This window comes from Schistocerca piceifrons, chromosome 1 (genome assembly GCF_021461385.2).
Source record: "Schistocerca piceifrons isolate TAMUIC-IGC-003096 chromosome 1, iqSchPice1.1, whole genome shotgun sequence".
Taxonomy (NCBI): domain Eukaryota; kingdom Metazoa; phylum Arthropoda; class Insecta; order Orthoptera; family Acrididae; genus Schistocerca; species Schistocerca piceifrons.
In genome coordinates, this window is record NC_060138.1 from 701,900,094 (window position 1) to 701,916,410 (window position 16,317).

At 40.4% G+C, this 16,317-nt stretch overlaps 2 protein-coding genes across 2 annotated transcripts in view; one reads left to right on the plus strand and one right to left on the minus strand.

Moving 5' to 3' along the window:
• The window catches only part of LOC124769265 (peripheral plasma membrane protein CASK-like), a 698,413-nt gene that overhangs the window by 532,651 nt on the left and 149,445 nt on the right, over positions 1-16,317 (plus strand). The window lies entirely within an intron of this gene.
• The window catches only part of LOC124710463 (allergen Tha p 1-like), a 32,036-nt gene continuing 21,746 nt past the window's right edge, over positions 6,028-16,317 (minus strand). The window contains exons 2-3 of the mRNA XM_047240927.1: positions 15,451-15,725; positions 6,028-6,194 (exon numbers count right to left, since the gene is read on the minus strand). Of these exons, the coding sequence (XP_047096883.1) occupies positions 6,177-6,194; positions 15,451-15,725 (293 nt within the window). The 3' untranslated portion in view covers positions 6,028-6,176. The remainder of the gene's footprint in view (positions 6,195-15,450; positions 15,726-16,317) is intronic.

Genomic DNA, 16,317 nt, shown 5'->3' on the forward strand with positions numbered 1-16,317 from the left:
GGGTGTCGCATGTGCTATACGAGCCCCGTTTCCGATAGCAGTCTGTGATGGATGGCTATGCTCCATCTCCTGCCACAGTCCTCAGTTATTGACGTGCACCCAATCTGTCTGCACTTCTGGTCGGCGTTAGCTGCGTTGCTTTCGTAACCACTGCCAAAGGATGTCTAACTTCCGTGTGTAGAGTACGAGTGTGCTTCTCCCAGAAACAATACATACAAAAATCACATAGCCAAGTCACTTGAATCACATCATTTTGTTTTGCCCCGATACGAAGCGATAGCGCGTCGATATAGAATTGCCATCGGAAAAACGGAATGGGGGAATTCTTTATGAAACTGCCAAGTCGTCTTTCAGAAACCTCACTGGGTCCTGTGTTTTAGTCTCTCATGTTCTGACTGTGTGTGAAATGAAATAAAATTGATTTTGTTCTGCTTAGATATAATTTTTATAAAAGTGCTCTGTATCTGTATTTGGGATGACGTTTCTCCCATCACCCCATGCAGATGACAAATTGTATTCATTGTTTAAATGGATGTAAAATATTGTCCTTACATAGTATCCGAACAGTCGTGCCCCTGTTTCGTCGACATATGCCTTCGTTACTTTAATATGACAGCCCATTTTGTTCAAAAAAAGAAACGGTGAAAAAGCTGTATTAGAACCGGACCGCTGTGAGCAGGAAAGCTACGTCTTGTATGTAGACTCTTCGCCGGCCGGAGTGGCCGAGCGGTTCTAGGCTCTACAGTCTCGAACCGAGCGACCGCTGCGGTCGCGGGTTCGAATCCTGCCTCGGGCATGGATGTGTATGATGTCCTTAGGTTAGTTAGGTTTAACTAGTTCTCAGTTATAGGCGACTGATGACCTCAGAAGTTAAGTCCCATAGTGCTGAGAGCCATTTGAACCAAATAAGTTTGTTTCTCTTGCAAAGCCAGAGTCGTCAAACAGCGATTTCAGTTTCTGCCACAAGTACACTGCAGTTTTTGATTTTTTTATGTGCATACGTGAAGATTGATCAGTAGTAAGAATTTCTTCGCTCTAGCCTTGTCATCTTTGTTTCAGCTACTTCTAAGACACATTTTACCAGTCTTTCGAGAATAAGCACGTTCCAGATTGCCCCGTCTCCGTAGTTCTCATGTTGTTTCATCTTCGGCACTTTAATAAAATAATTGGTCGTATCTTCATTGAGTAAAACAAGCCTTGTTTTGAACAACAGTATTTCCTGGAGTTCAGATAACGACACGTTATTCCTGAACTCTTAACCACTTGGTCACTTTGTACACCAAACCAACCAACCAAACCAACTCTTAAACGTTGTAACCTGCTCAGAGTGCAGTCGCACGCGGTTTACGCCGATTATCTACTTGTATTGACAACACGGGTAGACATATTGCTGCACACTGTAATAGACTGCTTCATCTTCAAACAAACCAGCATATTCTCCTGCACTCACTCTGTGCTAAATGATATACAACGAACAGACGTACAACACATATGGCACACAAGAACCAAGAAGACATGAACAAAGCAAAGACACTTACGTATAAAGGAGAGAGATAAAAAGGATTATGGCTCACGGAGACCACAGATACTCATTTGAAGGCCTTGATTAAGCTCAAGAGAAGCATATTCACTAATAATGTTTCTCGAATGGTATGGCTACTTACAGACACACAATTTAAGTGTTGAGAGGGTAGAGAAAGAAAATAATCACTAATTTACAGTTATTGGAGATAATCTGCATAAGTGATTAGCACGTAGTACAAAGCGGGAAAATTTCAAAGTGTCCTTGGCAATGAGACTTACTCATTTCACCCATTAAGCACTAAAAGAACGTTCAAAATCGCTTGTATTCTGCACTAAGAAAGAAATATAAGTGGTTGACCGATTTACAAGTGGGAATCGTACAATCTCAGTGCCATCGTTGAGAGAGTCGTTGCGGCAGAAGACTTGCGATTCTCGGGAATTGTACTTAACTTATTAATGGCATTACCAATGACTCTAGTTAACTTCAGCTATTAAGCTGATACACTTCTGGAACTGTTGAATATATCGAACAAGGTTTTGCGACAAGTAGCACCAAAGTTTTTACATTCCTTCTTTTATTTCTCTCTCTCTCTCTCTCTCTCTCTCTCTCTCACGCACACGCACACGCACACTCCCTCCCTCTCTGTGTGTGTCTCTCTCTCGCGGTCAGCTGCCTACGTTTCACTTTGTATTTGAAACGCGGTAGACCAAGCTAAATAATATAATCATAAAAAGGCAAAAAAAGACAGTACCTTGAACAGGACTCGATTGAAATATGAACTGAAAATTATGTACGAAATTGGATTACGTCAATCACAGTACTTTGAGCCACAGCTGTGTCAGTTTGAACGGGGTGAATTAATGCGTCTCTCGTGGAGCTGTTACTATATCTCAGGTCTTCGAATGCTGCCACAATTTATTGTAATATAATTTTGAAGAGTATTCTACAGTTCTTAAATCGTTAAGTTTCTTCTAGTTGTTTTTCTGACCTGAACAGCTTGGAACAAGAATTTGCGGCCCTGTGAGACAGCATAGCGTGAGACACACGTTCTACGTAGAAGCTATTACACGACCAGGCGTTAGCATGCGCTGCTTCCGGCTTCTGACGCAGAGAAAGTGATAACGGTTCTTGGATGTCATCGGACGACGTTCAAGCATAACTCTCTAGTTCCTTTTGGCTTCGCGTTGGTAACACACTCAGCTCGGTCGCCATTGCTTTTTGGGCGATGTATGGGAGCGTAAGAGATGTCCCTAATGCACAAAACTTCAATAATTTTGTTGTAGTTACGTTTTTCTTTGCGTTACGCATTCGTATCGAAGTCAATAGCACTCCAACTATTACAGCTGTGTCTTTCGGTGTACTAGTTACTCAAATGTTATTTCTTCTAGGAAACCGTAGCAGTTACACATCCGTACATCGTTTCATGAATGAGGCGCTGAAGAGCAATTTCGAGTACACGTGTTTTAATGAATGTGTGTTCACTTTACCAAAGGCATACGATGAAACTGAATTTGTTCTGCCAGATTACAGTATTCTGGTCCTGAATAAGTGAATAATAATTTTGAATCTATTTTTTTTTAATTTCAGACACAACTACGCCGTTAGTGTAGCAATGATCAATACTAAGCTGTTTTACAGGGACAAAAGTAACTTTGTTACTGGTAGTTTTGTCTTTTGTGACAAGACTGGACATGTTCTTCCGGGCTGGCAAAATCCATCCATACTTTTTAGCCGTGAGAAAGCAACTCATTTAAATCTTCGTTTCCCCAGACAATCTATCTGGAGCAGCCACCATTTTCGTTCGCAAAAATATTAGATTCCGAGTGTATCTAGATGAGCGGGAAGATAACTTTTATGAAGAGTCTGTTGAGAGGCTATTGAAGTTTTGAAAAAATATTGAATTGTTTCGAACTCAGCGGGGAGTATTGTCTTAAGAGGATTCATACCTCGCTCGGTCTTCTCAAACACTCGTACATCAATAAGTTAAAACGTCATTTCCGTTCTGATATCACGTTCACACGTTTTTCTAACGATCCCATGAAAGCAGCAGCAGCTTTATCCCAGCCAATAAAAATCTTTTATATATTGTCGAGCATATTACTAACTCTTCAGATACTTGCTGTCAGTGCATTTTTAAAAACATGTTGCACGTGACATTCAACAAATTGCTGTCATTTCCGCCGACAGTCATTACCACCGCTTCTTAATAAAGAATGTGTACCCTGTTGAACTGTGGTTCAAATGGTTCTGAGCACTATGGGGCTTAACAGCTGTGGTCATCAGTCCCCTAGAACTTAGAACTACTTAAACCTAACTAACCTAAGAACATCACACACATCCATGCCCGAGGCAGGATTCGAACCTGCGACCGTAGCTGCGGAGCGGTCCCAGACTGGAGCGCCTATAACCGCTTGGCCACCGCGGCTGGCTGAACTGTGGTAGTTGTGTTCATAGAAAGCACACGTACAGAATACAGTGGGATTGTTCGCTCTTTCGCAGGCGGGTCTGTCAAGATTCACATTGCACTGAAGTAATATAATTTTGAGTTATCAGCTGATAATTCGATGATATTTCTGCTTCACTGCATGGTAACGATTTTCATAGAATATACATTATTTTACCGTTATATTTGTAGCACTGGGGTACAGTGCTAGGCCGCTGTACTCGTATTCGGGAGGACAGCGATCCAGTTCCCCGTCCAGCCATTCAGATTGGGGGTTTCCATGTTTCCCAAAATTATTTAAGGCAAATAACGGATAATTCCTTTAAAAATGACGCGACCGTTATGATTTCACATCGTTGCCTAATCAGAGATTGTGTCCCGTCTTTAATAAACTCGTCTTTAACGGAATGTTAAACCACCAAGTGATTTAGTGGACCGGGTGAATTTGCAGCTAAAAACATTGCTGTTGGTAAACTGAGACTAGGTTCCTTGTCTAAAAACTCATTAGCGGCATAGTTCGTGTTAGACTTACTTACATACCGTTTACAATAACTTACATACCGTTTGACAGCAAAACTTTTATTATAAATTATGCTAATGGGGCGTCTTTTAAGTATTTTTATCACATATTTTCAGCTTTTACAGTTTCAAAGTTACTGTGAACTATACGTTATTGGGACCAAGATAGGAGTCAGTGTCTCTTGTGAGGTATTCTTCTTGTGAGAAATATGGTATCTATAAAGCTCGACTATATTGGTGAGACAGCTAACAGAAACAAAACGGCACGGAACTGTAAGGGAGCATTATCTTCGTGTAATGTTATTTTTACCGTAACAGTAATGTTGTCAGTTGTTGATAATTGTATCAACTCTGGCTGAGATTTGTATCTTACTTGCAATTTGAGGGTTTTATTTATCTTTCGGATCGAGACTAACAACTTCGCGAAACAGTGTAGCTAAAAGACAAACTGTCAATAAACATTTTTCGTAAGGGGGAATTACCGAATCAGATTTTCAGTTTTACTTAACATAAAGTAGTAGGTTTTATCTGCGTTAGACGTTCAAGCACTGCGGTGCTTTATTTTTAACGCTGCATTTTGCCTGTCGCTTCCCTTTCCATTGAATGACACAAACACTTTGGAGCGACTCCTGTGCTAGTCATATTATTATTCACTAGTCAATGTGGGTCAGCAAGGACTGAGGATTTCCCATTAGATGCTCTTCAACCGAGAGATCTTCCCTCGGTTTCGTCATGAAATCATAACAAGGGTACCGAACTTCTGTGGAGGACAAAAGGGAAATACGTTGAGCGTACAAATATTTTCCTTTCCATCCTACATCCCACATCCCGCAGGAGTCTGAGCTCATACTGTTGTGAGTAACGTAACTGACTGAATGTCTGGTATCATGATTGGTTTCGACTTCGTATTAAATTATCACAAAATATTCTCTTTAAAAACAAAGAAAAAGAGGGATAGTAAAATATTAGATAGCTAGGTTATAAATCAAATCAACATCTCTGCACATATGAACATTAACTCGTCCGCTTCACTTGTCAAGAGAGGCGCCAACAAGCTGAACATGTCTACGCTCTGATAGGCTAAATGCCACAGTTATGCCTCAGTGCAGTTAAGTGTTCGCCGACTCCTGTTGGTGTTCTCCTCACCTTCATTACCAAAGCGGAAGGCGATTTATTGACAGGGATTCGAGCTTTGTTCACAGACGTCTAGGGAGTAAATGTTACATTATTGGTGCATGTGTAGGAAGTTTCCAGGAATTAACCAAACATCTTAAGTATTGAACAGACACTTCTTACGTTTGTATGGCAATATTGTAACATCAGAGAGAGGATGTACGTGTAGTGCAATACTTAGGCTGTAGAGAAATACTTAACATGTAGCTCTCTCAACGTCAGTACGAAACAGTAGCGCGATACAGGATGATTAACTTTGGGGTAAACGATTTAGCCTAAGTGCTACAGTCAAAAACTGATAATTTTTGAAAAGAATTAGTTTATTTGTCGACATAAAAATGTTGTTTATAAATAAATTAAATGTGTGACTCAGTCAGTCTTCAGAGTGCGATCAAGCCTTACTATACTTGCTCTCCACTTGCTCCCAGACACCCGGATAGTTCTGATGGAGGAAGGCCTTCAGCTTGTTTACATTAGCGAGCTGTGTGGGCGTGCACCTCCTGCACTTGTTGGTTATTACCTCCGGAATCGCCCCTGTAACAGGAAAATCACACTATCTAGGAGACAATATAAATCATTAGTTACAGATCATAAATGTTTTAGGAGTTCGCACTTTTTTCGGATCAGATTCTGCTGTTTTCTCACTGCAGTATTGATAACAGAGACCTTTTACTAGAATTAAAACTAATCAACAAAGTGGATACATACATTTGATTTGGTATGGGAAATAGAAGTGCTAGGATATAGCATTTTGATCGTTATTTTTTTAAGTTATCTAGATCAGAGGGCAAATGAAGGCGTACTTTTTCCCAAAGGATTTATGTGATTTCTTTGCGGTTTATTATACTACCGACTTGATGAGGAGAGAGATTTCACGTTTAAAGCTACATTAAATTGTCCATGCTCCTGTATTTGCGGAGGAAGGCAATATGAACGATAATCGTTAAGCATCATATCGTCGTCCACCTTATTCACTATTTGCATGTAATTCAGTAAAGGGAATGAGGAAAACAGATTTCGGCTTACTGTAACTTACCAAGCCTACCCAGTAGCCTCTGTGGTGAAACTAAAGCTTCAGTTCAGAATGAAACATACGTGCCAGTCCTGGAAATCGTGATAAGTGGAGACATGTCTTCCTAAACTTACCGAAGTTTAATATCGGTAAGGCAAGGCTAGGTAGGAATTGGTCAGTCTGAAATGGTTCAAATGGCTCTGAGCACTATGGGACTCAACTTCTGAGGTTATTAGTCCCCTAGAACTTAGAACTAGTTAAACCTAACTAACCTAAGGACAACACACACATCCATGCCCGAGGCAGGATTCGAACCTGCGACCGTAGCGGTGTCGCGGTTCCAGACTGCAGCGCCTAGATTGGTCAGTCTCAATCAGTGTTGAAGAACAGTTGTGATGTTTTACACTGGATTTTTTTTAAATAAGCGGCTGTTGGTCACTGTGATTGTGTTAATTTCTTTTTTGGGGAAAAAGGAGGTGAAAAATCGTGTTGATTTCACCTCAAGACGCGTGTGAAGTTTTCAGTGTGGGATCTGTTTGCTATTTCGTGGAGATGGGGACCAGTACCATGTTATTCAGCTCATTCGTCATGGTTTCGTAAATTGATGTGCTGGCTTATTATACGAACTGAAATTCGTACTGCTCAGTTATTTTTAACGACATTCAATTAAGCTGTGCTGCTTCTGTACATGAACGCGAATTTTAGTTCCCCTCTTATTCCACGATATTTCTATTTAACCCTAAATTAGTAAACCCTCGTAAAACTTACGAATGCAATTGGTATCAATTTGCGGTTCCCTCGAATCTGGTATTGCCGGTATGGGACGAAAAACAAAACACTTTGTACTTGCTATGTATGTGAAATACCATTGGAGACCTTATAATCGTAATTAAATATAGTCCTATCCACGAATGATGGCGGTTCGCGCATGTCGAGCCACGGAAAAGGATTGCATTGTTGACGATTCCAAGCGACAGTTGCGGTAAGTCATGCGCGTGATTTCCGCCTGAAGAAAGCGCATATCCTGCAAATTATGCCTCTCCCTTGCTTATGCGGAATGTATCACTTACCAGAACCATCAGCGATGACAACTCGCAACAAATGGAATAAAAATTCACTAAACAATTCACTACGATCGCGTTTAATGCTCACATCAGCTACGGCATTCAGAACAGGCTGTTGGAGAATGCGAGACGTAGGTGCGCAGAACAAGCCTAAACTCGACCGCCATCGTTCGTGACCGCAACTACAGTGCATAAATTATAAATTATGACTTCCTTTGAATAAAATATATAGTACTAAAATTTACGATGGTTTAGCGACAGTGTAACATTTCCCTCCTTCATTGTTTTAGGGTTAAAAAGCAAAAGAATGTGTAACTTCGGTAAAACACCAGTTACGTCATTCACTTTGCCAGTAATGTAAACTGCGAGCGTTAGTGACTGATTCAGTAGTTTTTGTAGAAAACTACTTGGCTTGTCTGCATTTTTTAAAGTAGACTGTTTTTGCATGACGGAGTACATACTTGTATCGAAGCAAGTCGACTAGGTATTTTATCAGATAATTACGGGGTTCATGATCAGCACGTAACTATCAGACGTGTTGTAAGTCGTAAACCTACAGGGACAATGAAGTAGTTAACAAAACTTTTCGGTCTTACGAAATGTTCTTTTGTAACTAAACAGCGAACATCACCAGCGGAGGATCCCCGTGAGAACTGTAGATCACAGCAACTATCGAAACTGGAATAGTAAAAACTAATAGTTACACCAAACATAAGACGCTTCTTATATCATTTGAGTTAACTCTTTATTACTCTCGAAACCTTGTTGGGCAACGTTCTGCGAATGTCACAGCTACATTGTCTGTATTATCCTTTCTATTCTGCTATTGAGAAAAACCTGATATTAATTGCATTATTTGTATACGATTAGTTTGTGCTCATATCAAGAAATGATTGTAAACAAAGCCGTATTGTTGCAGGTTTACTTACTTCGTTGTCAAATCTAAATGCTTCCGTCACTTAAGTAATACGTCTCAGGTTTTGTGTCATCGAAGAACTGGGCGCAATAAGTGTGAGTTACCCTTGCGAAGAACAATCTTGCTCTTTTCAGGGGATAGCAAGAATTTTGGAGTGTGATGACAAAGGTGAAAAAATCATCATCTGATTTTGTTTTATAAAGATAACTGTCAGTGGACGAGTTACAGCTAAAGATTTGGGCTGCAGTATCAGCGAAAACGCAGCCATGAGAGAACAGTACCTGGCAGTTTTACACTGCGATAATTGTCAATGGCTCAGTGAATTCGTGCTTCAAGGAAGTGGCCACGAGTTCCATGGCGAAGATGCCGCAGAGCACGAGTACTCACAGCCTTAAAACGACCTACGGTTAAGGTGGCACACGTACAAAAATTTCGGTTCGCAAATGTTACGTTAGTGATCTCTTCATGTAAAATTCATTGCAAATCATATTCACTACTTTGAACATTTCCTCGTGAATAACATTGGGAGTGCTAGCAGAAATCTAAGTGCGTAACTGGAAAGATTCTTGCCTTAGAAAATGAGCAAAGTAAAGTACCACTTACTCATGAGGCTCCTGCCCAGCCTATCGCAAGCTGCTCGTTGGAGTACGCAGTCGATCTCCCTCTTGACGAGCTGCGAGTCCTTCAGCAGCTGTGAGATGTCGCGTGCCCCAAGTGAGGGCAACTGCTGCCCGCTGTTCAGCGCCGCTAGCCCCAAGGTTACTACGACTATCACCGCGCTCGTCTGCATGGCGCTCTGCTGTGCTTTCTGGCCAAATGCTCACGGAGCGGCGCTTTTATACCGGAGTTGCAGCCAACACTCCAACGGGTACGGTTCCTTAGCTATCTGGTCGCGATTGCGCAACTCGCTCGTTGCTGCAGGAAGAAACAGTCGTTTCCTTTGGCGCACGGAGAGGTGATTTAAAAGTCATTTGACCGGTGAGCTGGTCATTCTGCTACGATGCTAGCCGATTTATTCCTCTTTCTGACGTAATGACTTCAACCAGGAAGTGAAATGGACTGAGAATTTTTCGTAAGGACTGAAAACGCAAGACTTCATTTTAATAAGGAAGACGGACACTCATGAAGGTTACACGAGCAAGTTGAAGTTTTAATTGAGATGCTAGGTGACTACAGGAATTTTGATTTTATGTGCCATTATGCAACACGACTCACAAAACGCCAGCAAGAAGATCAAAAACACGTAATGATGTCATGATTTGGCACTTTAAATAAGAAAATGTATAACAGGCTAGGAGGTTCTGTCTGTTTATTCGCTGTGGATGCGATTATTTATTAAGTTTTCTCCTGCTGGAAGATTACAAAGTTTTCTGCTTTCTGCGGTGAACGGCAGCGCTGTAACCGGGGGAAGATTTAATAATTTTCTATTGCGGTGTCAGCCGTACTTAAGGCCGTAGTTACGACGATAGAATTTAGAGGCAATAATTCTGCGGTATGTTATGCGAGTACAGAAAAAAACTTAGCGGGGGAGCGAACGACAGATTCACTTACAGCAAGACTTGCAGCCAGTTTACACTGTGGTGGAAACAGTTTATCCTTGTCATCCATTCTTGAATACTGTCCCACAGGTGTGAATGCCTTCACGGTAGGCTTAATGGTCATACAGGGAGAATCAGAACAAAGTTTTTAGAGCAAGGTTAATGACAAATTTTCGAGAGCCAGCGAATGAGAAAGACTGCAAACAGTTTACCTGCCATCGGTGTGTGGCGAAAGACCAATAAAATAAGGCGGTATAGATTGAATTCTGAGGAATTCCGCTTCATTTACATAAAAGCCGTTCGTACGTTTTTTCTCCGTCATGCCCTGAGTTGCTTGCGGGGCATAAATGTACGTACAAATATTAGCAGAAATCTACAAAAAATGGCTCTGAGCACTATGCGACTTAACTTCTGAGGTCATCAGTCGCCTAGAACTTAGAACTAATTAAACCTAACTAACCTAAGGAAATCACACACATCCATGCCCGAGGCAGGATTCGAACCAGCGGTAGTTCGGCTCCAGACTGTAGCGCCGAGAACCGCACGGCCAATACGGCCGGCAGAAATCTACATTTACAGTTCACACTTAAGTGCCTGGCAGAGAGTTCATTTAAGCATTTTCAGCCCATTCCTTCACCGTTGCACTCCCGATTAACACTTCGGAAAAATGAACACCTAAATTTTTTCGTGTGACTTCTGACGTATTTTATCACGATGGTCGTTTCTCCTTAGGTAGTTGTGCGTCAACAAAATATTTTCGCTTTGGGAAGAGAAACTTGGTGATTGCAATTTGGTGAAAAGATCACGCTGCAAAGAAGAACTCCATTGTTTTCATGATTCAACTCCAACTCACTTATCACATCTGTCTTAGTCTCCTCCCTATTTCGGGACAACACAAAACTAGGTGCCCTTCTTTGAACTTTCTCTTTGTCTTAAGTTAATTCAAAATAAAAATACAGACAATAAAAGCAAAGTAATATAGGATGTTATAAACAAGAAACTGAAAAAAGGCAGGCGCAAATGTAATACCATAAAAATCAAAGATGGAGGCAGAATTATAAAAATTCCTGAGGAATTATCAGATTTTCTAAATGATTATTTTTCTGGCATTGCGGAGAAACTGCAGCAAAATCTGCCTTAAACACGAACAGCAACCACAGTGACCTACAGAGCAAGCACGACTATGATGTTTCCCACAGCAGATATGAAGTCAGGAAGACAATGCAACAGTTACAAATGAGAATTCAGCGGACATAGATGAGTTTCCTGTCTCCGTGCTGAAGGTGTGCATAGATAAAACATACAAATCCCATTAACAAAGAATAAATGAGTTCTGTAGTTCACATATTTTTCCAGCGTACATGATACATGCACGAGTTATGGCCTTACTGAAGAAAAGTAATGTGGAAACCATTGAAAATTACAGACCAGTTTTACAACTGTTGGCATTCCAAAAAAATAAGGGAGTGAATAATTGAAGATAGACTATTGAGTTACATTAATAAATACCCTAATTTTTCCACAGTGGTAAAAGTACGTTATCGACCACTGCAGTGTTTACGTAATTGGTTCTCGAAGCTCTTGACAAGGATGACTGTGTTCGGGTAGGTTAGGCGTAAGCCTAGGCTTGCGGAATGCATTTGACACTGTTGACCATAGAATAGTACTAAACAAACTAGGAACGCTGGGTTAAGAATAATAGCGAACGAGTGGTTCTAGTTCTACCTGCAGAGCAGGGTATAAAATGTAGTTTTAGTTCAGACGCCAGCTTTTGATAAACATAGTTGTGTTCTCACGGTAGTGTATTGGGTCTATTTCGGTTCTTAACATGTATCAGTGACTTTCTAGATAGAATAAGACATGGAGAAAAAGTTCTCTTTGCTGATCACAGCAACATCATAGCCAATGATGAAACACCAGAACTTGTATTAGAGAAGAGAAATGAAACTCGCAAAAATGTTTGCGATTGGGCAGTATGTAATAACATACAAAACAAACAATACGCACTTCAACATAAAAATGGAACTCAACTATGTCGCATTAAAGATGGGCGATAAATTTGTAGTGGTGTAATAAGCACAAACTTTTTATGATGAGCATTGATTGTCAGCTAACATGGGATGAACACACAAAGTTAATATCAATAAGAATGTCATCAAAAAGTTACTCTCTTAGAGGTTTAGCATTAGTTCGAAACAGCCATTGTCTTGTAGTGATGTACAGTGACTTCTTAGGTATGAGATTTTTCTCTGGAGAGCGAAAGCATACAACGTGGACACGGGTGTTCAACTGCAGGAAGGGGCCGTAAGAACAATGACTGGTAATAGTAGTCGGGCTCATTATAAAGAGCTATTTAAAAATTGTGCATCTTTACCGTACCAAGCGAGAACATCTACCCTTCTGTTGTGCATATCGGAGAAAACTTTACTAAGTGTTTCACTGATAGTTCTGTACACAATCATGAAATAAGAGCCAGTTTGCACTTAAAATTAGTAAGGCAATACAAACGAAATGAAAATCATTGCTATAACATGTCTGTTTAAAAAGGCAGTTAAAACGTTCTTCATAAGTAAGGCATACTACACAAAGACTACTTAGAAGACTCAGAGTGATGGGTGGTAATGAAAGGGGATAACTAGAACACCCTGTCACATTCCAGTACATGATCATGGCTTCTCTCTTTCACAAGGAAGTTACGCGTCAAGATGTAAAATGCACGATAGTAATGCCTTGTCATTCTCCTGATTTCAGCTCATTGTGAGGAGAGGGTGACTCAGTTTTTCAGGTAGATCGAGGAGCATAGTAGAAAATTTTGGGCATCGGGTTGACTTTCTGAACAGGCTAGAGTTGGTGCAAGGGACACAGTCGCATCTTCACACTGAAAGAGTCGCCTGCGGGTGTCAGTGTGTTCGGCGATGAAGAACGAAACTACATTTCATTTTTACAAGTTACCTGAAACAAACTGTGTGTAAATGAAGGAACATTGGACAATAAGGATCAAACGAACGGCGCATTGCAGCTTTTAAGACAATGACCTCATATTCGGGAGGATGGAGTTACTCTATCCGGCCTTCCTTATTTGTGTTTTCCTTGTATTTTCTAAATCAATCATATTCTCATAAAGCATTGTACTGTACTGCACTGCATTACCCTGACAATTCCTGTATGATTGTGAGATGGTCCTTAGATGAATAAAGATAAACAAGTAAATAAATGCAACAGTACTCCAGAAAAGGACAGGCTAGCGTGATGAAGGCAGTCCCTTCTGTAGATACTACTGGAGGTGGTTACTACAATCTTTTAGAAGATTATATGAAGTGTACTGCACTTTAGTTCTAATATTCCACAGCAGCAGCTTCAAATTTTTATGTAAGGGATCAGATCAAAATCTTAAAATGTATAGTAATTTTTAGCTAGTGCGTGCATCGCCTCCGGGAAACACGGCGACAATAAGGAATTAATGTACCGATAAACTACCACAGCTCGCGTATTATTTGAGTTATTATTAGTTTTACTCAGCAGACGGTATCATCTTCATATCTTCATTGCCCTGATGATAATACGTCAAATGTAATTATCTGTTTCCTGTTGTTTCACATGCCCATAGGAAACTTTGCTGTATGCTTAGGCGATTTAAAAGGTAGTTTGATGGCATGTAATTTTCTAGTGTTGAGCTTCAGCGCAATTAAATTATAGCCTCAAAGACGATGGCACGTTCACAAAAAAAGCTGAACTACGACGTACTTGACTGTAACCACACATGCGCGTGCTCTTGTTCGTCTTCAAAACAACGGAAGCTCCTTTCTGTCACGATGCCTCTCGGAATGTAGCAGTCACATCGAAATCTTTTTGGTGCGGGGGTTGAGTAAGTCTACTTTTTCATTGCCTCCCAAGCAGACTATTTTCTGTTGTCTGTTTTCTTTTGTGTTCCCTTGGATAATATTTGTCCTCATTCTTCGGGCTGACTGGATCAGCTTTGCAATGCATATCCGAGACGCATCACTTCCGTGAGGAACAAATGTCACTTCAGTGAATAAGTGTAGTAATTGCTGAGTACGATATGTACTGACATGACCAGTGCTATATTGTTACATATGCAGTTCGACAAATAACTTGAGTGAAATAGCGTAGCGAGAAGTTCCCTCGGCCGACAGGGAAAGATTGTGTTTGTAAGCTAAAAGTGCATATTTCAACAGAATCTAGTTTTAGGTTAACGAAATTTGGTGAATGTTTTCCATATGAGTAGATCCGATGGCCTAAATAGTTCCTGGAATGTCTCCAAATACCCATCTACAGGTACGATAATTTACTCCTCGGACTCTGAATGCTTTCCATCCACGAATTTCTTTAGAGAGTAAGTAGAAGTGAGATGGTACCAAGGCTGCTGTAAATGTTAGATATCCTAATTACTCGTGTTTGATAAAACATGAGTTCTTTTTTTTCCTTTGTATTCAAAGCTATTATTGCTTTATACTGTAAAAAGTAATCAGTAAGGAAAATTCCTTTTACATGATTGACAACAGTGGCCCTGTGTAATCTTTCGGCAGAATAAATCTGCTTAGTGTTTTCTGGTTACAGGGATACCAGTTTCCTGAAGCATTATCGAAATGTGAATATAACACACGTACGAAGACAAGGAAGGGCTTTCCAGAACATACTTACGTTCTTCTGGTAATTAAAACTAGCGCTACATTTAAATGGTCCTTACGCCACCTACGTCTGATTTCTACAATGGGCATTTCTTAATTTGTAGGTGACGCATTCAAAGAGTCCATTACCTTTTCTGTCTTTCCGTAATCTGAGGTAATCACCTCTTCTTCGACTGGACATTAAATTCTAATCTTCTCTCCTCCAAGAGTAAAAGTATCATGTCTCACTCTTCGCTCGTTAGTATTTTCCTTGTATTAAGCTACCAATTCTTATTTTCACTGGAGACAAGAGAATATTTTAAGTAAACATTGGAATCTTAAAATTTTGGAATAGTATATAGGACCCTATGTTTGGTGCCGTCATTGGAATTTTTTAGGTGAACTGAACATTTTTATTGACTAATTAGACAACTTGAAACAGTTGACAGGTAGTAGGTAGGATCAAAACAGTGATTCTAGGAATAATATGGAATTAAGTTTCCTGTTAGTAAATGTTAATAAATCATGTATTAGGTAATTAAAAAAGTCGGTTAACTTGACCAATTTACAAGGACTACAGTAGACGACTGGATGAGAGCACGTCCACGTTACTCGTGTGTGCGGCCACTCACGATTGCAGAGCCGTGTCGGTGTCGGAGACGATGCCAGGAACAGCAGCGGCAGATACAGGACCTGTCGGTGGTCCTGCTAACTGTTCTGGTGGTGGTGGTGGTGGTGGTGGTGGTGGTGGCGGCGGCCTGACGTTGGAGACGGCGAGCCAAAAGTGCCATCTCGCGATAGGCTTCCGGGTAATGCTTTGCCATCAGTCTTTTTAGCTTCCTCGTAAACAGCTTCTCGTTAATGGAACATTTCCTACAATTCTGGTCCATCATGAAAGGTACCAAACCTGTACAATAAGCACTCACATTATAGACACTTGGTTATTGCAGACAGTGATTACATTTGCCGAAGATCATTCTGCTTGTAGAAGGGGTTCAAACAAGTTAACGATTCCATTGATTACACCACATTTACGCTAGAAGCTTAGTCGTGTCCTCAGTTGCAGTTAGTGAAGATCTTAGTGGGTCGAAAAACTTTATCTTCTCTCAATAAAGCCGACAGAGCTTTAGCAACCATATCAGTACACAAAAACCTAGAACTTAACTGTTTATAGATCGTATTTTCTTTGTTTCGTCGCCTCATGATATTAATCTTCAAAAACAGATTTCAAGGCAAAAAATTGCTTGAGCGTGGATCTGAAGGAAGTGGAATAAAAACTGTATTTGGATTACGTCTGGAAAACTGATAGGATTGAGAATTGGAAGAAGACGTGCTCGATTAGTGACAGACTTGCTTCTACAGAAGTGCATTTGAGAAATATATGAAGAATTCTCATGGGAACAATTTAAGCAATTTGTACTGCACACGATGACTTCTGTTTAAACCTTCAGAGAACATTCAAATAAGTTACTATTCCAGCTCCACTCCTCTATCTGTAT